The 27336-nt window shown below is 41.6% G+C and overlaps 1 protein-coding gene across 1 annotated transcript in view; it reads left to right on the top strand.

Annotated features, from left to right (window-relative positions):
• CLNK (cytokine dependent hematopoietic cell linker) overlaps positions 1–27336 on the top strand; it is a 171973-nt gene that overhangs the window by 938 nt on the left and 143699 nt on the right. Inside the window, 1 exon segment of the mRNA XM_077750389.1 lies at positions 11901–11953. Within this exon segment, the coding sequence (XP_077606515.1) occupies positions 11943–11953 (11 nt within the window). The 5' untranslated portion in view covers positions 11901–11942.

Genomic DNA, 27336 nt, shown 5'->3' with positions numbered 1-27336 from the left:
TAAGGCCAATTGGAGGTCTGCCGGAGAAATGACAAAATTTCAGAAAGCCTCTGAGAAACTAAAGATAAAATATGCCCCAGAGAAACAGGAAAGGTGACTGGCATTTACAGCTGTCTCTCTTGAAAGCCGGTCTGTGTGCATTAACTCACCTGATCCTCACACCTCACTTCGAGTTAGGTAGTATATCTCTGGTTTATAGGAGAACTTGAGTGGTCCAAGTGAGTGTTCAACGTTGTCCAGCCACTGATGTCCTAACAGAATTCAGAGGTACCCTGATTGCACCTGAGCTGACCAAGAGGAATAGTTTTTCTTGGCAGCTTCCTAGAGTTCATCTTGCAGCCATTCCTGGAGCAGTGTTAGACACTGGCCATCTAAAGGCGATATTTCTCCTTTTTCTCTCTAAGGAATCCTCTCAGATGACTCCATAAACAAGACCATTCTAAAACCAAAGATTATTCTTTTCTGTACCATCTGGCCAGCATTGGTCTTCACATCAGGAGACCCTATTTCTAGCTCACTTTGCCTTGAGTCAGGTGCTGTCCTGGAAAGACTGTGGGATTTAACGTCTGACAAGTTGGTCCAGATCCAAACTCTGCCACTTGGACCAGACATGCTACTTTATCTCCTTCAATCCTCAATTCCTGCATCTTTATAATGGAGCAGCATCACATAGCACTTGCACTGAGAACTTCTTAGCCTCAATAATATAATATTTACATTAAATGAAATATGGTACATATATAACACTTGGTAGGCACTAAGTAAATGATGGTTCACTTGTCATTACTTTCTTCACCCCAAATCAACGCTGGCCTTATTCCTAAAACATGCCCATAACCACCATGAAATTTTTAATACAGATACATTTATGAATATTTCATTTTAACAAACTCATTAGAGAATAGTAATATACCACAGTTTCATTGCCTGTGCAGGCAGCCTTCACTAAGTAGAGAGAGTGACTTCAGGTCATTTAAAAGATGCCACAGAGGCTAAGGAGAGTTTATGGGGGTGTATAGCATGGTGAAAGAGAAAGAGAAGGAACTTTGAAGTCAGTCTAAACCGTAATGAACGTGGTGTGCAACTTCTGTGTCTTGGGGTAAGTGGCTTACCCTCTCTGAGCTTCAGTTTGATGTTGATGCGTTGTAATTTGAAACTGGGTAAAATAATACACTTTGTGTGTTGCTGTGAATGTGAGAGCAGATGTACATGCAGCGTCTGACACAGAAATGATATTTGGGCAATGGACAAATGGCAGCTAGGCAGTTTCATTGCCAAGGTCACACGGTCAGTAGCAGAGCTAGATGGAAGTATCTTTTTCTGAACACCATTACATAAAGTAGTTGTGTTCAGGTGTTGACTATACTTCAATAATAATTTTTAAAAAGCTGTTATATGCACCATTGCAGACAACTGCCAAGGTCCACCAAGACCTGAGTTCTGGAGAGTTCCTCCAGGCTATGTCTACCCGTTCTTGCATGAGAAAGAAACAATGCTCAAAGGGGTTACATCATTAAACAGAGATAACTATTCAAATCTAAGTTAGATTTATTTTTACAGATTGAAACAAAATCTCCAGTGATATTGTGAAGTGAATTATCAATAAGTCTGAGAAAGATCCAGTTAAATAAGTTCAATATCAGTAACTTAAGAAAGAAAAATTACCATGAAAAACAAACAGTGGAAAAAAAGTCATTATGGGAATATCCTTTGTGGGTTTTGTTTCATTTGTTACTTTTGTGGACAGAATATATTGGAAATCATCATCATGGTTCACTCTTTATTTTTAGTGGGTATATTTATTCTTACTCTGTCCAAGAGGATGCTTAGGTTCAGAGAAATTCCCTACATTGTCCATTTTACACAGTGAATAAGAGGGAAAGTCAGAAATGGGACCCAGGTCTTCCTGAGTCCACAAGCAATAGCAAAACAAGTGTATAAGTTTGGTTATATTATTTCATTAGTGATGCTAATTGAAAGATTCTTTCCAGACACCTAAGCATTAGAAATGAAAGTCCGCAGTACACAGCTATTTGCTTTATAAACTAAGAGGAGCCAAAAGATCTGGACACAACATGGAAATTCAATATCCATGTTTGAAGGCATAGCCTTCCATGGTGGTGGGTTCTCTGTTGAATTTAGCGTGAGATAAATATGAGGGGTGGCTAATAGCCCAGGCCCAACCTCTGAGAGTCTCTGTGGACCCAGATTTAGTTATCAGCTTTGCAGATTTCATCCAGGGTATCCAAAGTTGATGGGACTCAGGGATGTTGTTTCGAGCATTCTGGCATTGTACATTTATCTTCTGTAACTCCGTTCAAGTGTTAAAAGTGTACATCGGTTATATGTTCCTTTCCAGTAATCAAATCTATGCAAGAAACCAAATTACTGCCAGAAGGTAGCCTTCTGAAAACAAAGTCAGAGCTAGGTGATTACAGTCGTTCAGTTCACCAAGGTACGGATGGTCTGATATCTTGATAGACACCCAGGAGGCAGTCTGCCCCATGACTACCTATGGATGTTCATAGATCAGGTTCCCCTTACTTCTGAGCATGGCTGGGGATATCCTGACCAGCTCTACTTGTCTGGATATCCCCTGTAAGAACACTTCCTTACCCCAAACTCCTACTTCTGTTCTCAAACTCTTTTTACTACACATTCCACCCACTCCTTGAGAAATAAATAGCCTGTGTTTGGATTCAGACTGTTACTTCCTAGAAGAATGATTTGGGGCATTATTTAACCTCTCAGGACCTCTAGTTATCCTTTATAAAATGGAATTGCAATACCCACCTTCTGGATTTGTGGGGAGAAATGATATGCAGTATATAAAAAGTATGCATTATAGTGGGCAGCAATTATTAAGTGCCAAGTAAAGAACAGTGGCTATAAAAGAATTTTTAGCACAGTTATCATGAGTTTATTTTATATACAGGCAAGCTTTCATTAGATTCTTTGGATATTTTTTTGTTTCGCTTTATTGTGTATTGACTGGGGCACCTAGGTGGTCAGTCAGTTAAGCCTCCCATTTCAGCTCAGGTCATGATTTTGTGGTTCATGAGTTGGAGCCCTGCGTTGGGCTCTGTGCTGACAGCTTAGGGCCTGGAGCCTACATTTGATTCTGTGTCTCCCTCTCTCTGACCCTTGACTGCTTGCTCTCTCTGTCTGTCTGTCTGTCTCTCTCTCTCTCTCAAGAATAAATAAACATTAAAAAAAAGAGTTTTGACCTAAAGAAATCCTCTTTTAAGGTGACTTCTCCAGGAAGCTAATCTCATCGTTTTCTGATTATTTTAATCGTTCATCTATCAAAGTCTCGATAGCATCTTACAACTCCCCAAGTGTACTGATCCTCTGAAAGTATTAAGACTTAATGAAAAATGATAAAAATTTCTTTAGAACACTTTCCTTGCCAATTTCAAATCCTCACTGTCCTTCATGGTACTGACGCTTAGGAATTGCTCAACAGTTGCCTGTTGAACAATATTGCATAGCTACTTATAGTTGACAAGATACTTTCACTTCCACCATCCCACTTGGTCTTCAAACCCATCCTATAAGCAGGGCAGGCAGTGTTTATATCCCCTTTTTTTCGGGCTGGAGAAACTGAGACTCAAGTTGCATGACATGCTGTACAGTTCAGCACACCTGGGCTTAGGGATTTGCTTCCAATCTTGCCAAGTGAGCGATCCTGAGTAAAAGAAAAGTCAAAGAAAGAGTTAATTATATGGAGGAAGCTCAATTCAGGAGTTAAGTTCTAAATGCTCTTGAAGTTACAAAGAAAGCAATGACCTCATCTGAATCCACACTGTGCATTTGTTCAGTAGACAGATTTGGCTCAAGAGAAGTCTTGTTGAACAAAATGACAGTATTGCTCAATATTGAAAAATCTGGGTCATTTGGATTGTTGCTGTACAGTGGAATCTAAAGTAAACAGGGTGTCCTACATAGGGTTCTGGAATTCAGCAGATGGCATTACTTTTATTTTTGTTGTTGTTGTTGTCGTTGTTTTTGTTATAGATTACATTACTCTCAGTCCAGTCTCTATTAGACTACCTGACTTTTCATGCCCCATTTTTGGATTTAAAAATGCTCTCAAACTTCTTTGAGGCCCACCTTACTGTGAAACAGCTTATCAGAAAATGACAGGCATATAGCAAGTGCTTAATACATGAGTATTTCAAGAATGACAGTGCTTTCACCTGCAGACTTTAGATGTCCATGGGGGAAGTAGGGTCACCAGACCTGTCTCTACCCCAAGGCCAGCCTATAAATTGTGGCAGATGATGACAGATAGACAATAGATGGCAGACAGATGGACAGATAAATGGATGGATGGATGGATGGATGGATGGATGGATGGATGGATGGATGGATAGACAGACAGACAGACAGACAGACAGACATACAGATAGATAGATAGATGATAGATTAGGGGTCTGGCAGTACTGGTCCCAATCAGTGCAATTCTGCCATGATTTATGACAGCCAAATGAAAATGGGGTGACGCAAACAAATAAGTCTTTTTGAAAAATGATAAGGAAACATCTAATTAGGCTCCTGATCATTTACATTTTAGTTTTGCTACAGTCAAGTTTTATCTGAGCAATAGAACAACTTCAATGATAAGAAGGCAGGAAGAGGGAATGATGAAGAAAAGGATGGGGAGAAAGAGGAGAGGAAAGAAGAGGAAAATGAAGGAAGGGAGAACAGAAGGAAGAAAATGGATATAAGAAAACAACAGGGGTGAGAGAGAAAAAGGATAAAGAAAGAGACTATTTACTATAACATTTAAAGCGTGGCGGGGGGGGGAGAAAAAGCCTATTATGGAAGGAAAGGAATGCCTTCTGGAAAAGAGACAAGAAGATGTGTTTTAAAAACAAAATGCACTAGGAGGAATAAGTCTATAGATTGCATCAGATCATTAAGGGTGTTTTCAAAATCATTTAAAATAAAAAATGGATGCACATTCACATTGACTTGAGATACTTAAGGGAAGTTACTTGTTACCAGGACAGTTGCAAAATCTTTTTTTAAAATATGCCCATACTTAATAGCAGAAAAAGTAGGAAAGCAGTCTCCCATATTCCTCAAAAAAAAATCTATACTAACAATCCATATGACTCCAAAGCCTTCCATTTGTTGGAAATCCAATAAAATTAAATGTTATACTTAATTAAATGTAGCTGATTGCTCTGACCAGGGTACAGAAATAGAAATCTAATCAGCATACAGCTTCCTCTAAGTCTGAGCATTCCTCTAAGTCAAAGATGTCACTTTCTCATTTTTATGTGAAAATAGAAGAAAATTGCATACAATTGGGACCAAATTAATAAACATCTGTGTCTGAGAAATCAGATATTTTAACACATTTACTTAAAGCACATGGAGGTGTGCATAGGCACACACACACACACACATACACACACATTCCCTGTCCCTTTTCTCCAAATATTCACCCGGTAGCCCCTCCTTCCCTCCATCAACTCCAAGTAACGTCCACCACTTCGGATCTGTTGGTTGTGAAGGTATAGAAAATCAGATGTGTGTTGTATGCACTTCATGTTCGGTTCTTCTTCTGTTTTGTGTTTTAATGAGGAAAAGAATCAAGCCTTCATTTTGACCCTCCCTTCCAGCCTTGACCCAGTTTTAGCTGTGGAACTATGTCGTACCTTCTTGACTATCTTTAATATTCTCCACAGTTCATAGTTTGCTTTCAGCCATTTCCTCTATCTCTGCTCAGGTGCACCATCGTTACAAGAATGCTGTTTCTTAAACTTTGAAATAAAGAGGCTAGCATTTTTATAAGCCTTATCTTCGAGGAATAAGTAAGAAATATTTGAGGGCAAAAAAAAATCCCTCACTATAAAAGCATTGTTTTTCCTTCATAAAATATTAATTTTGGATTAGGTGAAATGCAGCCGAAATATTTATGATAACATGGCTCTTTGCAAGCTCAGTTTGGTAGCACCGGCGAATTCCCAGTGGAGAACAAGAGTTCTCCGGGATAACAAGGAAATATGATTTGTTGCTCTACATATTTCCAATTGTTTAAACTTCTTATGATACCGTAAGGGTATTAATTATTTTTGGATTAAGATCCGCACCAAAATCCAATCCATTTATAAAACAAGTCTTTTCTTCCTCACACTGAGACCCCAGTTGGGTTTCAAGCTCAGAAGCAGCCACCCCGGTTTTAAAGCCCAGATCGAATGTCTGTTCCTTAGAAATCTTATGCATACTCCTATCTATAGGAACTTGCTTCCTTTATTTTAGTTTTCTGAAATATTTATGTGTTTTAACCATCAAATCTATTATTTAAAAAAATGCTTTTCAGGGTCGCTTGGGAGCCTCAGTCTGTTAAGTGTCTGACTCTTGATTTGGCTCAGGTAATGATCTCAGGATTCATGAGATCGAGCCCTGCTTCTGGCTCCATGCTGACAACTCAGAGACTCCTTGGAATTCTGTCTCTCTCTCTCTCTCTCTCTGCCCCTCCTCTGCTCTGTGTCTGTCTGTCTCTCTCTCTCTTCTCAAAATAAATAAATAAACATTTTTAAAATAAAAAAATGCTTTTTAGTGCACAAATTACTTAGTAGGATAATCAAACACAGTAATTGGGACCATTCCCTCCAAAACTGTGGGGTTATTTGGTCAAAAAGATTGGTTAGGGAAGGGACTCCTCTACTCCCAGGACCCCAGCTGTGTTGTGCACCTCTCTTTGACACGGTCATCTTTATACCTTGAGAGCAGTGGGTTAAGTTGTAATGGGAGGCATCATAAGGCAGAGCAGTGTTTTTCAAACTGGACTTCATTTTGGACTCCAAAGATCTCTAGAGTCTTAGGTATCTGTAAATCCCATGAGAACTCTATCACTGAATTGAGAGCACAGATTTCTAAGCCCAAATTAATTAAGAGTGTATTTTGTTTCCTTTGCCTAGGCTTTGAAAGCTGGTACACAGGCAATTATAGTGCCCAGGTTGGCATTTAAGATTCGATTTGCATTGGCATCCAATGCAGTTGATATCTCTCCTTGTTGGAGAAATAAACAGTCATCATGAAAAGAGGTGGCCTCTCCCTGTGACTCCCCAGGGCTCCAAGATCTCCTACCTTGTCCCTCCCTGGCTGTGGGCCCTGCAGGCAGAGTGTGGCCTCTTCTGGAGACCCCCACATGCTTCTCTCAACATCCTCACCACAAACCTGGCTCTGGACAGATTAGTGACATTTGCACCAAGTGCCCTGCTGTGACTGAATGATGGCACCTAAGCATCCCTTCTCTCTGATCACGAAAGCCACACTTAGGCTTTGCCTCTGTGGCTAATGAAGAAGAGAAATTGGAATAAATGCCCTGATTCCTAGAAAAAGTATACAAACACATGGTATTCTCTCCCTGGCTGGGCATGGCAGCCTCCCCATGTTGCTCAGTGAAGGCAAGAAAAGCAAGCATCCATGATGCTCTTTTATCTTGAACAGTTTGTAGACCCTGAAGTCGCCCTTCCCTTACGATGCATAAAGTAGGGGTCAGGGCTACCTGTGAGCAGTAGTGGGTAAGGAAATCTTACACTGATCCCATAAGGAGCTCTGTGGACCCCTCTGAGCATGCCTTCCCATGTGTCCCAACATCCTCCTACGTTCTTCCCATGTTTACAGATACATATTTAGTTTTGCTCTATACGCTTGCTTGTAGCATCATGGGGAAAACAGACCGGTGTGATGAGGCAGGGCCTTGCTCTGTGGTCTCTAATTACTAGCATCTGAATGGTGCCCAATGCATAGAAGAACCTCAAAAAATGTTCTCAAGATATACGAACAAAGTCTACCCGAACAACAATTGTATGAGCCTGGATTTTTACTCACTCGTTGCTTATAAACAAGATCCGGGAGAGGAATCGCCACCCGGTGAGATTAGAAGCCTTCCCCTCTCTGATCTGTGGCATCAGTGTCTGGACGTGGCGGGTTTTCTTTACACAGTTCACTGGGAAGTAACTCAGAAACAACTCTAAGCAGACTGAAGATTCTTTGTGAGTAGCGGTGTGCCTGCATTTCCAAGTTTAGGATGAGTCTGAGACAGCAAGGCAGATAGAAGTGTGGTACTTCACCCAGGAATGAGAAAATGCCAGGGAGAGGCACAGGGTGGACAGAGGGGAGAAGGGGAATTCTCACGTCCACTTCCTTCTGCCTTACTGCCTGTTAAAATACTTGGGCCATTTTAAAAATATCAACACCTGGGCTCCACCCCAGAACAACTGGATCAAACTTTCTGGAGGACTAGTTATTTGTTAAAGTTCCCAGGTAATCCTGAAGGGCAGACAGTTGTGAGAACCTGAGTTTACCCCCACTGGCAGTCATGAATGGCAGGGAAGAGCTTCTCATTTCTGGAGACTAAAACCTAAAAATCAAACAGGACATTTAGGGACACCTGGGTGACTCAGTCAGTTAAGCATCCACTCTTGATTTCGGCTCAGGTCACAATCTTGCAGCTTTGTGGGCTCAAGTCACGCACTGAGCTCTGCGTTGCCGGTGTGGAGCCTGCTTGTGATTGTCTCTCCCTCCCTCTCTCTCCCTCTCTCTCTCTCTCTCTGCCTCTCCTCCACTCATGTATCTGTCTCTCTCAAAATAAATAAGTAAGCTTTAGGGGCACCTGCTTGGCTCAGTCGGTTAGGCATATGACTTCGGCTCAGGTCATGATCTCACAGTTCATGGGTTCAAGCCCCATGTCTGGCTCTGTGCTGACTGCCAGCACAGAGCCTGGAGCCTGTTTCAGATTCTGTGTCTCCCACTCTCTCTGACCCTCCCCTACTTACACTGTCTCTCTCTCTTTCTCAGAAATAAATAAAAAACATTAAATAAATAAATAAACAAACAAACTTTAAAAGTAAATAAATAAATAAAAGTCGTACAGGACATTCAGTCTTAAAGTTCAAATTAACAGCAATCACCATCTTTTCACATCTTAGATATCTTATGTTCCCGTGTAACCTCCACAAGAGCCCTACCATAGCTGTTGTGTTACCCCCACTTTGTGGAGAAGCAAACTGAGGCTCAGAGCAGGGAGATTATTGTCCCAGCAGATAACTAAAAAGCACCAAGGGGAATGGTTCGCAATACCCGCTTATTGTATGTGCAACGTAGGGCACGTTACTTACTGCCTGTGAATATCTGTTTGGTTTCGTATAGAATAAGGATGATAATCCAGGTGATATGGGGTTACTGTGGTGGGGCATGGACACATACCAGGCTTTCGATGTTCATTACATTCCTTCTGAAAATATGCCTGTCAGGAAGGGAAGGGCCTTGTCCTTCTCATAATATAGCACCTTCCTAAAACCGATGGACATGAAATTCTTTCCATCAGACTCACCACACCTCATTCTCACCACATCCTTCATAAAGTGACTGAGGTCAGGTAGAACCACAGCCTTCTAAGATGGGTCTTAGACACTCGGAATAAAGCAAAGAGCCCCTTGCCCTGTGGAGTGCCATCTAATATGTCATGCTGATGCCATTGCCTGGCTGGCTCAGACTCTGCTGTGGGTCACTAAGACCCCAAAGTTTTCTTTTTAAATGCCAGAAAATTTGGACTCCTTTCCTGACCATTTAAAATTATTTTTTGTACAACAGATTATTCCCACATCTCTCAAACTCCTATTAAGAGTTTTTTTGAACTCTTATTAAGATTTTAAAATACAAGCTGTTACAGATGAAGTAATTTACAAAGGTTGAAGGACAAAGGCAAAAGTTAAGTATTCCTTCCCCCGTCCCTACCCTGTTCATCCCTGATGCCACATGTGTGGACACTTTGGCAAAGCCTCTGTAGTGTGGCTCCACAGGAAGCTTTATTAGAGGAAATAAAATAGAAGAAATGTAATAACATATATCCAACTTTCTGAGACTATTTTTTGTCACCAGATATGAAAGAATTACAGTTTTTTAAATGGAACTATTTTATAGAATCTTGGAACTGAAAGACCTATTTGGCCCAACCTGATCATGTCTCAGATGAAAAACTGAGGCGGAGCATTTTAATGCCTTGTTCAAGGCAATACAGTGGATGGAAAGTGAAGCTAGAAAGCATCTTCCCTGGCCACCTCCCCAGACCTCTGATCCAAGGCAGTAAGCCTTGGAAGGGACTGTCCCACACCCTGTGATTCCTTCACTTAAGAGCTGGCTGAGAGCCTCAAACAGAGCCTGCTTCAGATTCTGTGTCTCCCTCTCTCTCCCCCACCTCTACCCACCTTCTATCTCACTCTCTGAAAAAATAAACATTTAAAATAAATAAATAAATAAATAAAGATTCCCCTGACCTCCAAGGCACAGAGGATTTGTTTTGCTTTATATACATCTGTTTTTGTTTTTAAATGTTTTTTTTTTTTTTGAGAGAGAGAGAGAGACAGACAGTGTGAGGAGGAGAGGGTCAGAGAGAGAGGAAGACACAGAATCAGAAGCAGGCTTCAGGCTCTGAGCTGTCAGCACAGAGCCCAACGCGGGGCTCGAACCCATGAACCATGAGATCATGACCTGAGCCGAAGTCAGACGCTCAACCTACTGAGCCACCCAGGCGCCCCTAGATGAATCTGTTTTTGCAGAGCACTTTGATAACAGCCATCATAGAGAGATGCAGAATCCATATTATACTGAGTTTTAGGAGTGCCTTGAACAGAGGCCGCCTCCTATTGGGCACAATATTTGCACAAAGTTCTCAGTAAATGGCAGTTGGATAGATGGATGGATACATGATGACAGAGGGATGGCAGAATGATCTAGAAGTGCATAAAGCTCAGTGGGGTGTAATATGGTGACTGGGCAGGAAATGGCATTTTTGAGTCCTGTGCATTTGGGCTTTTATTGCAGATGGATGATCTTGGACACATAAGTTAACCTCCCTGAGCCTCATTCTCTTTAACACTGAAGTCCAGTCTCAACTCTGCTCTGCTCAGCAAGGAGCCCCAGGAGGCTGATGGATAGAGACCACATCCATGGCTCCTCACCCTTGGCTTCCTGTTAAGTTTGGCCAATGGGAAACAGCAGCATGCGAGTGTGGCCAGAAGTGTGAGATGGAGATTTCTACTGCACCCACCCAGACCTCTCCCTCTGAGTCTCTCATACTGTGGAAGCCCTTCCCACCAGCCCCATGTCTGGATCCCAGTGACCCTTGGCTCCCTTGAACCCCTAAGCATGATAACAGCACCCTTACATCTCTCACTTTCCTTTGTGGATTCCCCTTACCCTGTCCACACCTTTTAAACTATCTCTTTATTAAACTGTTCTCAAGTTACCAATTTGAGGATGCCATCCATTTCTTGCTAGAACCCCAACTGATATGGTGGCCAATATCCTACATACCCACAGGGTCTTTGTGTAGATTAAATGTAATTATTGATGGAAAGCTCCCTCTGAATACCCCCAGGGTCTCTGCTGCTAATTTATTTGGCAAATAATCTCTCCTGTGTGGGTGAACACAAGCCACAAATAAAATGTTGTGTCCTAGCTGAAGCGGTAGAGAAATGTTGCTTCCAATAAATATTTCATGGCAGAGCCTCACTTTGAAAGGAAAAGCACCCCTTCTCTTGCACGGGCAGGGGCGCCCTGCAGAGCCCGCGAGCAGGCGCCCAGGGGAAGTACACAATTGCACGCCAGGGAAAACCAGGCTCGGGCTGTGTGCGCAGCTCCCCAGGGCAGACGCGATGGATCCTGACGGAAAGAGGACAGCCTGTCAGGGCAAAGTCCCCTCCCCCGCCCCGCTCCAGAAATAAACCAATTATCCACCTGGATTGACTCTCTTCCCGTCATTTCCTCTGAGTCCCCACCTGTCCCCCATTCTAATAGGGAGCGACAGCGGCGTGTTGGCCGGAATTAAAACATGAAGTGTCGAGCTCAGTAACGGGTTTTACTTTTTGTTTCCACAGGCTGAATTCAAGATCCCGCTTCTTTGTGAGGCAGCAAGAACTATGAACAGACAGTAAGTAACGGACGTCTCTGTGAGTCCCAATCTCCCCTCTCCTGGTGGGAACCGGAATGTGAATGAAGGAAGGGTGTCACTGTGCCCCCCCAGGAAGGGCATTGCCAGTGGCAGAGCCGAGCCGAGAGGCTGGTGCCTAGGATGCACATGTTGGTGCTCAGCGAAGCATCTTCCCCGTAGTGACACTGGTTTCATGGGCCGGCCACTTGTTCTCACCCAGCATGGGTGTGTGGCCGGGACAGCGATGAGATACCCCAGCCCCAGAATGCCAGGGGAGCACCCTGAAATACCATCCATCACTTCACACCCGCGTGTGTGAAGCCAGAACTGAAACAACACGTGCTTCCCACACGTGATGCCCCAGCAGAGAACCTGGAGTCCAGTTCCGGGTTCGTGGAGCAGCCGGGGTGATGATGCGGTCAGTTTAGGATATCCTAATGTGTATCTGATTCAGCACAACATCCATCCTATTCCTGATGTCTAGGGCTATGGTAAAAANTCTAAGTGGTAAGAAATATTTATAATGAGAAACAAAAAGAACTTTTAAATTGAGAGAATTTTGAGGTACTAATTTTAACAGCCATCTATTTACCCATTTATTGGTTTTAGTTTGCTCATTGGAAAGGTAGCACACTCCCTGTCACAGTGTAGGAAAGAACATGGGCTTCAGAGTCAAGCAGACTGAGTGTAAATCCCTTGTCCTTTGGCCCCATCATTTTATAGCTGTAGGACATTGGAGGACTTACCTAACCTTCCCTCCAGAAAGCAGGATCCGGCCTCAAGAAGGGCGACTGCCTGGCTTCTGGGTGGATTTCTGGGCTTAGAGGGAGCTCGGGGACAGTCCAGGGTAAGGAGGTGATGCCTGGGTCTCACAGGTGGACGCTGGAGGCGGAGCTGGTGTCCAGAGTGACAGGAGGCTGCAGTGCCAGCATCGCCGTGATCCCAGATGCCCCCAGGTGTCAGGGTGAGGTGACCTGACACACAGCCAGACCCAGGCCTGTGGGCTGCAGAAGCCGAAGCCGGGGTTCCTGGCTTATGGGCCATCTCCTCTGTGCGAGGTGCCAGGACGGCCTTCTCCTCTGACCCTGTAGCAGGTGGGGCCAGTCGGATGGCAGGCACCACTAACTTCTCTGGGCATCGGCTTCCTCGTCTAAGTGACTCTTCTGAGATGGCACAGAAAGTGGGGATGGAGCTGGAGCTACCACTCAAGTCTGTCTGACTCCAAATCCAGGGCCCCTTCTGTTTACCCCACCTTTGTGGGAAACTGAGGCAGGCAGTGAGCTGGGCAGGTGAGGCAGGAGTAGGGCTGGCTGATCCAGGGTCACATGACAAAAGGGATGATGTTTCAGACAGAAGATTATAACCAGTGATGAGTGCGGCAAACAGCAGCTTCATTGTCAGACAAACAAACAAATAAATGGTCTGTGGCCCCATCGTGGAATGAATGGTAAGGCAGGCGCATCCACTTCTCACCAAACTGCATGACTTAAAACAACCAAAACTGTATTCTCTCACAGTCTATGGGGCTAGACGTCCAAAATCAAGGTGTGGGCAGGCCCTTGCTCACTTCGAAGCTAGGAGAGAGGATCCTTCCTTCCACCGCCACCAGCCTGGGAGGTGGCCCCCGGTGCTCCCTGACTTGCGGCCGCATCTCTCTGCTGTCTGCCTCGCCCTCTCCCACTTTCTGCTCTGGGTCTGTGCCTTTTCTTCTTTTGCCTGCCTCAGATCTCCCTTGTCTTTCTCTTGTAAGGACATTTGTCATTGGGTTTAGGCCCCCACCCACTCACCTTCTGGTTAATCCAGGATGATTTCATCTCAAAATTCTTCATTACCTCTGCAAAGACCCTTTCCCCTCATACGGTCACATTCACAAGTGCCCAGGCTGTGGACGTGGAAATATTTTAGGGTTGCCATTCAACCCACTGCAGCAGGCTTTGTTTCCAGACCCATCCCTTCCTTGGGGGCAATGTGGGAGTGACTTTGACAACCTCAGCAGTAATTTGCTACGAGTTTCCATCCGGCTGTGTGGTCGAGAGCCCCTACCCTGAGGTCCTGCTTCTGTTCCTCCGTGTGAACCCACCCTGTGCCAGGGTCTCCTCCATAAAGAATAGAGGTGTTGCCCCTTCATGAGGACTTTAGGTTGCTTCGGTTTTTAGCCAGACAGTTGACCTCTTGGCAATTTCATCAAGCTTCCAAAGGGTGGCTTTAAGATTCCAGCGTTAGACTTGTGTCAGATCTGGAGCTCCCGGGGGACAGACCGAATCACCGTAACTCCATAAACATTAGCTTTCTCCTCTCGGGGTGCTGACTCAGAATCTGTATTTCTGCAAGATCCCCAGGTGACCTCTAGTCACATTAAGTTTGAGATGCACCTGATTAGAACAGTGGCCCCGGAGCCAGCCCCCTCCTGGCATGCTAGAGAGGCAGCTACAATATTCACCAAGACAGGACTCAGAGAAAACAGTCACATATGGGACATTGTGTGAGAATAGTTTGGAAATGTATGACCCTCCCTCTCCACACACACACACACACACANCACACACACACACACACACACACACACACACACACACACAGACACAGGTTTTGTCCTGTGATGCCTTGGAGGAGCATTCCTTCCTCTGTGAAAACCATGAACCCACTTAATTCACGGCAGTAGATTTAAAAATATTTTTTAATGTTTTATTTATTTCTGAGAGAAAGAGAGAGAGACAGTGTGAGCAGGGGACGGTCAGAGAGAGAGAAAGAAACACAGAATCTGAAACAGGCTCCAGGCTCTGAGCTGAATGTCAGTTCAGAGCCTGACGCGGGGCTCGAACCCATGAACCGTGACATCATGACCTGAGTCGGATGCTTAACCAACTGAGCCGCCCAGGTGCCCCACGGCAGTAGATTTTAAATCCAACTGAACAAAAGGGTCATCAAGGAGGCTCTAAGTGAGAAGCAAGTTCAGGGGCGCCTGGGTGGCTTGGTCGGTTGAGCGTCCGACTTTCGCNAAGAGAAGCAAGTTCAGTATCGTTCCCCAGACCAAAGAAATCAGAATCCCCAGACACTGACTGTACTTACCATGCTCAACTCAGTCTAATCTGCAGCTAAGGTTGTGAGATGCTGGTCTAAGTGGTCTTATAACCGTGGAACTTGGAATTCCTTGCTGTTTTATAACCTGGAATTCTAAATGGCCTTTGTAGCTACAGCTAATTCCTTACTGTCTCCCACTGGGCACTTCTACAATGAATGAATAAATGCGCACAGAAGAAAAAAATGATATAGAGATAAATTACATATTTATACACACGTATGTATACATATATGTACACATGTGTGTATACATATGCACAATACAATACATATTTCCCCCTATAAATATATTAGCCCAGTCAAAAGCATTTGCTGAGTATACCCTGAGCTGGGCTTCGGGCTAGGCACCTCCCTTATAAAGACGAGGAAGAGCTAGTCCCTGCCCTCAAACAGCATTAGCTGTATGTTGAGCAGATCATTTTAGTCTTATGCAGCAAGTGACAGCAAAGTGCCTCCAGTGTTTTTTTCTTTTCATTCATCCAGACTTAATAACAAACATCGTTATTATTGGTCCTTTTTTAAAATTCAGTTTCAAATGCAACTGACTACCATAAATGTTCTGCAGAATGGCACAAATTAAAGACCAAATGTGTACATATATCAGAGACCTGACTTGAAAAACCAAAGACTGCTCCATGTACATCAGTGAGGATAAACAACGCTCAACAGTGGTTGTGAGAGAAGAAAACCAGGAAAGAAAGAACAAAGATGTTCCAAGACAGTAAGAACAGATGTCCTGGTTCTAAACTGCTTCTGAAATTAGCAGGCTACTTCACAGTTACTCTCCCCGCAACAAAGCTTTCAGCTTCCCTAACAATCAATCCAACTGCCTAAAGCCCTACTCCTTGCAGCACATGGGCGCTGTTAGGGAAGAGTAGGCAGACACGCTTACTCCATCGGGGCTGAATAAAAGGGTCTTGGGGTTTATTTCCAGGATCTCTTCATCATTCTGGACAGAACTGATAAGAACCTTGGTGCTGTAGTTTTGAGTGTTTTGAAAGAGACAGAGGTCACTAGAGTGATTGCTTCTAGCACTTTCCAGTAAGCTAACGCCCGATGCTGGCCAGGCTGCTTCCGGCATTCAAGAGGGAGACACTGTCACACATCCCAGACTGGGGACTAATGGGGGTATAATGTGTCCCTGCAGTGTCCCCACAGGCTGGAAAGTTGCGATGGCAAGCCAGCTTTGTTTGTTGTTAAAATTATTCATAGTCCTCTTGGAAATTTTAGAAAATGTACAAAATTACAAAGAAGAAAACAAAAGTTACCATGTTTTCCCTAGCATCCAAAATTAACCACTATCTTGCTGCAGGTTTCTGAAGTTCTTTTTCTGTATCTTTGTGTAATATTTTAAAATTTCAGGAAACCTACTTTTAGAACATCTACTGTTTTCATTCATCTCATAATACTGTTTTGTGTTATGAGTACTGTCCCACATTATGGTCTTCTTCAAAATCACAGTGTTTTGGGGCGCCTGGGTGGCTCAGTCGGTTAAGCGTCCAGCTTCAGCTCAGGTCATGATCTCGTGGTTTGTGGGTTCGAACCCCACGTCAGGCTCTGTGCTGATAGCTAGCTCAGAGCCTGGAATCCGTCTTCAGCTTCTGTGTCTCCCTCTCTTTCTGTCCCTCTCCTGCTCACACTGTCTCTCTCTCTCTCAAAAATAAATAAGACATAAAAAAATTTTTTAAAACAAAATTACTGTGTTTTCAGGCTAGTGCTTAAATCAGGTTCATAATCCTTTATCCACAATTCCAAAGCCAAAAGCTTCAAACTACTGAAAAATGTTTGTAACTAATTTGGCAGCAAAACTCGACCTGCAGTGAAGTGATGTATGTTCTTCATTTATCCCACTTCTGAATATACCTCTATGTTTCACAGGTAGAAATATGAGTATGTTTAATGCCTAGCCATTTCTCCAAAACTTAGAGGGGAAATTAGTAATATTAGCTACATGTACAATATTACTTTCCTAAATTCCAAAATATTCTGAATCCCTAGCCCTAAGGAATTTGGATCAGGAATGGTGGACGTGTATTTTATCTGGTGGTTTATTTTATCTTGACCTTGGTGTTGGACATTTCAGTTGTTACCCATAAAGTTTTATGAGGCAGTTTTATTACCAAGATTAAACTTTATACTTTAGGAGTATTAGAAGGCTGTGTCACTATGGTCCCTAGCATGCAATGTTGTGTGTCCTGTCACATGTAAAACAAACTGTGACAGTCTATTATTAAACAGGGACACAGGTTCAATCAAATTATCTGACAATAACCTATTATCTCTTTTCTTGCTTCAGGGAACTTGTCTTTCATATTCATTTATTCCGGCAAGAGTGTCAGTGGTAAACAAAACAAAATAGTAAAGTAGTCTGAGAGCTAGAGTCTTAGGAGTAGGGAATTCAAGTGTCTACCCGTGGCTCTAACCCTAGACTCGAGAGTCTTCTAGGATGCTCTAGGATAAGGGCTCACTACCTTCTGAGACAGTGGGCTTAAACATGGGAAGAAAGATCCTCTTTATACTGACACCAACAAAGTCAACTTGAAGGCATGTTATTCGTTGACACTGTATATTCTGGTAAGGAAGTAACAATGCTCCCCCGCAATACTTTTCCCACCTACATTCAGCGTCTGGTTGTGAGAAAGAAAGGATAAAGAGAAGAAAAACTCTGCAGACCAAGAGTGCCTATGGCCAGCACATAGCTAGTCATTTGCGTGAGGATCTGTTCATGCTGTGACGACTCAGCACAAAACCCCACTCCCACGTCCTCATGTAAGACCACCACCCTGGGTAACAGGTTTTCCCAATTCAGAGGCAGCTAAAGCCACACTTCTCGTATGCCAACATCCATGATGTTTGCAGCATGTGGAATTGCTTCACAATGATTGAGAATGTCATCTTTACCTATTTCTCATCAGGGACACATCCCCAAACTGAATGACTGTTTTGCTTACGAGAGCCATATTTTCTCTTTGAAACCTCACATGATAAAAGCCACTCAATCACTGGGTGGGGATACACATCAGCTTCTCTTCAAGGAGCCCAGCGCTGTGTCTGGTACATAGAAGGTGCCCAATAAATGCTATTTCCCTCTGTATGTATGCATGACAAAACTCTCTGTAAATCCTGGGTCATTATTTTCTTCCATGATATATGTGAACAACTCCTGCCCTTGACCTTGGGGAACAATTTCATTTTGATTTGTAGGAATTAATAAGTGTAAATCCCCCTGAATCTTGGGGAAAGGAGAAGCAGCAATTTTGGCATCCTGAGATCAGAGTCTCGTACCCAGCAGAGTCGTCAGTGTGGCTGGCTTCCTAGTTACCCAGAAGTAATTACGAATCTGCTCTCGGACCAACCAGGCCCATCCGCTGGTGCTATCAGAGTCACGTAGCTAACATTCAGCATCATGGTTGGCTGGTAATTAAAAAGCTGCACGCTGTGAGAGGACACAGGTGGGCTGCAGGGCAAGTGTTGGCCACAGGTTGTCGACTTGGCCAGTGGTTTCGTGCAGGAACAGCAAGTGCGGTTGGTCCTGAGACTCATGGAGATGTGTGAAGATGGGGCGATGCAGAATTCCGAGACAGACTTCCTCCCCTCTTAATGGCAAAATTGCCAGCTGGTGAAGGAACTCCCTGACTTAACTCACCTGCTGCCACACAGGAGGCTTCCAGCTGAACAAACTCAAGTCTCCCGCTGACTCACCACAAGTTTAGACCTTTCATGCTTGTGGCCTTTAAAAACATCACAAAGAATAGAGAAGGCTGTGACATATTTTAATATTGAGCTTACTATTATCACACAAGTCATGTATATTCATTGTAGAAAAGGTTAAAATACAAAAACATACAAAGACAAAAATACCACAATGGAACCATTGAAAAGTGGTCAACATTATTGGGTGTTTTTTAGGCTTTTGGGTTTTTTTCTTTTTTAAAACGTTTATTTATTTTGAGAGAGAGAAAGACAGAGAGCACATGCTCACATGAGCAGAGGAGGGGCAGAGAGAGAGAGAGGGAGGTAGAGAGAATCCCAAGCAGGCTCCATGCTGTCAGCCCAAAGCCCAATGTGGACCTCTATCTCATGAACAGTAAGATCATGATGTGAGCCAATACAAAGAGTTGGACAGTTAACCAACTGAGTCACCCAGATGCCCCTAAGACTCTTATAAAACTATGCATCCTATTTTGATTTTAACGTTAATGTATCATAACTATTTTCCAGTATAACTAAACTTATTTACATAGCCACACAATCTTCCATCATTTAGGCATGTCATATTTTATATTCTCCCATTGCTAGAAAACAACACTTCTCATGAACTAATTTGACAGCTCTATTAATACCTCCATGTCCTCAGACACTGTATTTCACTACTTGGCAATAAGCAAAACCAGCAACCGTGGGGAGTCTCATGAGCCAGGCCACTATATGGAGGACCTGACCTATAATGACAGCTTATGATAATCACATGGTATTTGATTATGTAAATGTGGAGAGAAACTGAAAGTCAGCTCCAGAATTTCTGGTTGGGTACTCCATGAAAACCAAGCCCCCAGTCACCAGCTTGTTCTAGTTTCCATATACCCAACGTTCCCCCACCAATAAGATACAGGAAGAGAGCCAAGGTGCCTTCATGCCAACGTTTGGTCATGTCCAAATGCACCTGATACCAAAAAGCTGAAAAGCTTTTCAGAAGTTGTGGGTGGATATGATTTGGGGCTAAAATCAGAAAAAGATACCCATTAGGAAGAGCAAAAGGAATTTCCAGGAGGCCTGGTTACGTGGAATTTCAGAATTCCTGGTCAAGAGAGGCAAGGTCACAAAAAAAGAGCACAGGATTTCTATCACAGACCAAATATCAAGTAGAAATGTAGGAGGATCTACTGCATGGTTCTCTGTTCTCACTTTCCATTCTTCTCTATTGCTTTTGGGGCGAGCACAGAGGGTATTGTTTAAGATACATATTTTGGGGCACCTGGGTGGCTTAGTCGGTTGAGCGTCCGACTTTTGCTTAGGTCATGATCTTGCGGTTCTCGGGTTCGAGCCCCGCGTCGGGCTCTGTGCTGCCAGCTCAGAGCCTGGAGCCTATTTCAGAGTCTGTGACTCCCTCTCTCTCTGACCCTCCCCTGCTCACGCTCTCTCTCTCTCTCTCTCCTAGAAATAAATAAAAATATTTTTTAAGAAAAGATACATATTTTAGGAGCTTAAAAACTATTCTGTTGAGTTAGTCAGAGAAAAGAAGTATTAATGTCAAATATTTATTCATCTTTCACAGTAAGGAAGCCAAATATTTCTGTGATTAAGAGAGTGGATTCTGGGGGCACCTGGGTCATGCAGTAGGTTAAGCTCCCGACTGACTCTTGATCTCAGCTCAGGTCATGATCTCTTGGTTCATGAGTTCGAGCCTTGCATCAGGCTCTGTGCTGATGGTGTGAAGCCTCCTTGGGGTTCTATCTTTCCTTCTCTCTGCCGATCCTCCCCCACATGTTCTGTTTCTCTCGTGCATGTGCGAAAAATAAATAAATAAACTTAAAGAAATTTAAAGAGAGAGACCTCCGGAGTGATCTAACTGGAATATCATCTCTACCACTTAGTGGCTGCGACATTTAAAGCAATCAATTAGCCTCTCTGAGCCTCATTTTCTTTATTTATTAAGTGGAAATAGTAGCTATCTCAAAGCATTGTTGAGAAGGTTAAGTGACTTCATATGTGCAGTATGTTTAGCACTATGACACAGAGGGCATATTCCATAGATGTTGTAGCAGATTGTACTTTCCGATCATGGCTACATGCTCTAGCGCAATTGACCTGCATACTTCCCATTCAGAGGTGAATCTTTTTCTTCACCTTCTTTAACTTGTATGGGCCTGTGATAGCATAGACCAATGGAATATGACAGCAGGGGCACTATGCCAAGTCTGAGTAGAGGCCTTCACAACCAGACATCTCCGCTTCCTGCCTTTGCAAGCTGGCTTCCACCAGTCATATGCTATGGCCACCATGCTGTGAGAAGTAGAAGCCATGTGGAGAAGCCATGGAGAAGCATAAGCCAGGCAGGGAGAGCCCTCATGGAGACAGGCAGGCTAAGGGGAACCAGGCACCAGACGTGAGAGTCAGGAAGCCATCTCGGACATTCAGCCTGGTCCAGCTTTGAGGCAACCATCTGAATGCAACGGCATGACAGAACCTCAAAGGAACTCACCCAGCTGAGAACCAGGAAAGACAAAAAGAAATCCTGGTTTCTAAGCCCCTGCTTTGGAGTGATGAGTTATGCAACAGTAGATGACTAGAACAGATATTGTCTACTATTTTTATGATCACTTCATACAGGACTCTTTGCTGTTGAATATTCAGAGTATAATTTAGAGATTCTTATGATTTGATATCCCACCTTAAAGAACATCCATTGTAGATGAGAATGACCATAAATAACTAATAGTAGGCAAGCAGAATGCTAATAAGGGGTTTTTGCTCAAAGTGTGTGCAAAGTGCGAAGGGGACAATGGAGTTACTCTGTCTGAAAGCAAATCTTGGAAAAGGGCACACTGATGGTAGAAAAGACATCCTCACAAAAGAGGAGACAGTGGAGCAGAGCTTGGGGGCCGATGGGGTGTAACTGAGAAGGGAACAGGGATGGACTTCAAGTAACTACCACAGCTGTAAAAACTATAAGGATTTAAAATAAGAGGTAACATTAAATTGACTGATAATTTGAGTTTTGTTCCTTAAAAACTGATTCTAAGTAACTGAAGAGAGAAATTCTTAGTGGCTTATGATGGATGGTGGAATCCTATTTCCTATACCTCTTTGGGCAGGGGATGGAAAGGAGCCACAGTCTGTAATCAGGAGGAGGAAAAAGGCCTTGAGTTGCAACGTTTAAAAACCCCATGTTGGGGGCACCTGGGTGGCTCAGTCGGTTAAGCGTCCAACTTCAGCTCAGGTCATGATCTTGTGGTTTGTGGGTTCAAGCCCCGCATAGGGCTCTGTGCTGACAGCTAGCTCAGAGCCTGGAGCCTATTTTGGATTCTGTGTCTCCCTCTCTCTCTGACCCTCCCCTGCTCACGCTGTCTCTCTCTCCCTCAGAAATTAAAAAAAAAAAAATACACGTTGAAGGGAAGGATTTTGCCATTCCGCCATGTTGCCTTTTGGACAGGCTGTAATCAGAGGCATCCGTGCCACTGTTTGTTGCCATTGTTGTTTGTTTGAAAACAAAGTCTTTAAGTAATGAAAATTCTACATCCAAATCCACTTCCGTGGATTTTTTAAAAATTTTTTTAAATGTTTAATTAGACAGACAGAGAGAGAGAGAGAGAGAGAGAGACAGCATGAACAGGGGAGGGTCAGAGAGAGAGGGAGATACAGAATCCGAAGCAGGCTCCAGGCTCTGAGCTGTCAGCACAGAGCCCAATGCGGGGCTCAAACCCACGAACCATGAGCTCATGACCTGAGCCGAAGTCGGACACCTAACCGACTGAGCCACTCAGGCACCCCAGCCATGGATTTTTCAAAGATGCAAGAAATGTTATAAGGAAAAAATATGACACCTTCCTCTGCCATCTTCGGCAAGGTCTTATTTTTTCCTTTAGTTTCTTCAATTGCTTTAAATATTGATTAGAAACGAAACAATAGTCATAAACTATGCATAAGGTATAAAGAACAATAAAATAGCTCAAATATGGGCGCTCATTCTGTTTTTAGAAATGACCACTGCTTTTGAAGTTTCCATCTGCTTCTCTGTGATCACAAACCCCCACCCCCACAGGAAACAACTGTCCTGAATTCTATGTTCATCCTTCACTTGCTTTTATTTTTCATTTTGCCACATGGCTTTGTATCATTAAAAATAATTTGTTTGGTTTTGCTTGTTTTTGAACTTTCGGCACCCCCAAAAATCATATCACATGGTATTTTTTGTGCCCAGACTACCTGGGTTTTGACAGCTGGTTCCACCAGTCATGAGCTGTGAGATTTTGGGCAAGTTAGTAAATGTCACTGTGCCTGTTTTCTTAACTGCAAAATGGAATAATATTAGTGCCTACTTCTCATGAAAAGGAGTTCATTTGTGTCAGACCTTGAAAATAGTGCTTGGAACACACAGTGTGGGCTCCATAAGCACTAGCTATTATTCTACAATCTGTTTTGTGACTGTCCTAGTTTACATTCTGTAGATAATTCATGCTGTTGTAGATAGCCATAAATCCTTCAATTTCATGGCTATATAATATTTCCTTATGTGCATAAAATACTATTTAATTATCCACTGTCTAGTCAATAGACATTGGGCTGTTTCCCAGATTTTGCTCGCACTGATGCTGCTAAGAATATTCTAGTTCTTTGGAATGTATCTTCTAGTTTGAGGGCACATTTTCAAGAGTTATCTGTATATAGGGCTATATTCTCAGGATTAAAATTGCTTCAGCACAAAGTAGGTATACCTCCAACTTTACTAGACAATGTCACAGTTTCCAAAGTCACCAGGCCATTTTATATTCCCACAAATGTGTGTAAGTGACTCATTTGCTTTACAACCACATCAACCCTCCATACTGGCAGCTTTCATTTATGCCCAACTGGTGGCTAATTTTAATTTACCTTTGTTGATGACAGATGCAGTTAAGCATCTTTTAAAATATTTATTGGCAACTGCTTTTTCTTGAATGCACAGAGTACTTGTTTAAATCTTTTGCTCACCTTTCTGTCAGGCAGTTAGTCTTTTTCATGTTGATTTGTATGAGTTATTTATTTAGTATGAACATTTTTCCCAGTTTGAGATTTGAGTTTTCATTCTCCTTGGATGTTTTCTTTTGGTGATCATCATTTTGAAGCAGTTGAGGAGACCAAACTTTTCTTTATGATTTCTTGAGTTTGTGTATTGTTTGAAGAAACTTTTTTTCATTAAGTTAGTCTCCTATATTGAATTCCAAACATCATAAAATTTGCTTTTCTTTTTTGGGCTTTTCAGCAGCCTGGAGTTGGTTAATTTGTGCATGATATGAAGTAAGGGGGATAAGGTTTTTTCACACAGGTGCACAATCTTCTCAGTACCATATATTAGAAAGGCTATCTTTTCTACACTCGTCTACAATGCCAGCTCTGTCATAACTACCTGTCATACATGGGCTTTCTCTTCTTGGGCCATGATTAAAGTATCTACCCCATGTCAATTACACAAGTCATAATTAATATAACTTTATAATAATTCATGATATCTGGGAATTTGTGTCCCCCATATGAACTTCATCAATGAATTGGCTCTTAAATGTTTACTCCATGAGCTCATATATAAAATATATAATTTATTGTCACGTTGGTTTCCATACAACACCCAGTGCTCATCCCAACAAGTGTCCTCCTCAATGCCCATCACCCACTTTCCCCTCTTCCCCACCCCCTTCAACCCTCAGTTTGTTCTCATTATTTGAGAGTCTCTTACGGTTTACTTTCTAACCTAAACATTAGGATCAGCTTGCCAATACACACACAAACACACACACATACACACACACACACACACACACACACACCTTTCAGGATTTAGATCGAAATAAGGTTGATTCTATAGGTAACTTTAAAGAGAAACAGCATCTTTATGACACTGAGTTTCCAGCTCTTTAATGTATTATATATCTTCCAAGAGAGGCAGAGACAGAGATAAAACTTCTTCAACACTAACTATTCCATAATGTTTTATAATCTTCTCCCTAAAAGACTGCACCTTACCATCTTTTGAGAGATTTGGGGTGGGGAGACAATTTACATATTTTAAAGGTATTGTCAATGTTAAGATAACAAAATTCCATGTTTTCATGTTTGTCATCGGCAGTATATATCTAGAGATGATGTATGTACAGGAGGCTTGCTCATGTTTTATCAATTCTAATATTTACCCATTTGTTCTATAGGGTTTGTTATGTAGATGACAATAAAATCTGCAAATAAGTGAATTTTATTTCTTCCTTTTTGTTTTTTATACTTTTTTTCCTGCATGACAGCACTGGTTAGGACTTCCAGAACAAGGCTAAACTAAAGTACAGATAAGGAGCATCCTTGTTCTTCATCTTAAAGGAAATGCTTTTAATTTTCCAGCATGAGACTTGTTTCCAGGTTTTGGTAGGCTTCAAATACCAGACTAAAGATTTTTGATCGCCAGGAGTCTTTTTATTCTTATTACAAAAAGTATTAAATTTAATCAGTTTTTGGTTATTGAGACGGTTATGTATGTTTTCCCTTCCCCTTCTGTTAGTGTAATGATTTATATCTCTAGATTTTCTAATGCTCAACAGAGCTAGAATTTCTGGATAAACACAACTCAGTCATGACATATTATTATTTTTAAACATAGTGGTCCAATGAGTCCTTAATGAGCACTAGTGATAACGCCTATAATTTTCTTTTCTCTTACTCTCCTTGCTGGATATTGGCATTGGGTTTGTGCTAGCTTCATCAAGTGAGTTAGAGTATTTACCAATTTTCTATTCTTGACAAGAAATTGTGTAGCAGAGAATAATTTGTTCCTTTAGCAATGAAACACTCTTGCACTGGTGTTTCCTTGGGGGAAGATTTTTCAACTATTGATTCAGTATCATTGTTAGTTATCAGTGTTGATAAATAGTCCTTCATGAGTAATTTTTGTTGTTATATATTTTTTCTAAATATATGTTTGTCACTGATATTCTTTTAGCATTTTAATGTCTGCTGTACCCATAGTTATGTCTCTTTTTTTCACTTCTAATTTTGTCTGTGGTGCCTTCCCTTTTATTTCTGATCAAGCTTGCCACATGGTGTAAATTTTATTAGTCCTCTCTGTTGTAATTCCTCACTCTATTTTGGTAACTTCTGCTCTTCACTACTTCTGTGTTCTTGGCATCATGCTTTGTTGTACCACAGATCTGCTAAGTTAGTGCTTTAGTAATTAAATTTTAGCTTTTCTCCTTTTCTAATATAAATATTTCAGTTCTGTATTTCTACATTATTGTTCTGTTTTAAATCTTTTTATTCCCATTATCATTTATTCTTTGACTCATAACTTCCTAGTTTCCAAATAAATTTGAATTTTTTAAATTACCTTTTTTGTCACTGATTTCAAACCTCATTGTATGGTAGTCATAGGAAATAGTCCACATGATATTATTTTGTGAATTTTTTGAGAATTTGCATTACATACAATTATAGGGCAATATTTTGCAATGTTCCATATGTTCTTGAAAAGATGGTACATACCACCATAATTGGGTGTCGTGTTTTTTAAATATCCATAAGAAAAATTTTGTTAATTGTTAAATCACTATTTTTTCTAATAGTTATTTCAAATATATATGTTTTAGGGACAAAAAACTTTCAAAGTACTATACTTCCTGGTAAACTAATTTCTTTGTCATTATGTAGTGACCTTCTTAGGAAATATGCTTTATCCTAAAATACTTTAGTTAGTATTTTAATGGTATATCTTTTACATCATTTTATTTTCAAACTTTCCTATCTTTATGTTTTAGGTATGTCTTTAGTAAAAAATTTAAAAACAGGGTATAGCCAGATTGTGAATTGTTCACAACAGGAAAATTGTCTTTTAACTAAAGAATTGACTTCGTGTACAATTATTATAATTACTAAAGTACTTAAATTTATTTCTATAGTTCATTTGATGCCTTCTAGTTGCTCGTCTTTTTTTTCCTTCATTTTTGGTCTCCTGTTTTCCTTCTTCTTCTTTTTTTTTTTTTGATATACATGTGTGTGTATTTTTTCTTGCCCCATTATACCTCTCCTAGTTTATTAGTTATACCTTCTAATTCTATTTTTGTGACTTCTGATTGTATTTTTAGGAGATAATTACCAACATGTAAGATTATTTATCTTGTTTTGGAGTGATATGTGGATATTTTAATAATTTATTTCTGATCACTTATAATTTAATTTAAATACTACTATACTCATGTATTTTAACTCTATTTTATTTGTTAACTCCTTAAGATTTTATTATTATTGTTTTAAACAGTCAGTCCATTTGAATACTTACCCAAATCTTTAATACAATCTTGGTCAACTTTTCTTTTATTATCTCAGACCTATGGAAGATCACTTCCTTTCAGTTGAAGAACACAATTTGGAATTATTTTTTAGCGTCAAGGCTGATTGTAAGAAAACACTTTTTGGTGCCAAAAAATGTCTTTATTTTGCCCTCAATCTTAAAATGATATCTTCACTGGACATATAATTCCAGGTTGACAGACAGCTATTTTTTCTTCAAACTAAGTTATTTTTCTACACTCTTTTGCCAAGTACTGCTGTTATTGATATTAACTGTT

This window comes from Crocuta crocuta, unplaced genomic scaffold (assembly GCF_008692635.1).
Source record: "Crocuta crocuta isolate KB4526 unplaced genomic scaffold, BGI_CrCroc_1.0 scaffold179, whole genome shotgun sequence".
Lineage (NCBI taxonomy): Eukaryota > Metazoa > Chordata > Mammalia > Carnivora > Hyaenidae > Crocuta > Crocuta crocuta.
The sequence above is the reverse complement of the archived record's forward strand: the minus strand, read 5'-3'. Positions and strand labels throughout refer to the sequence as shown.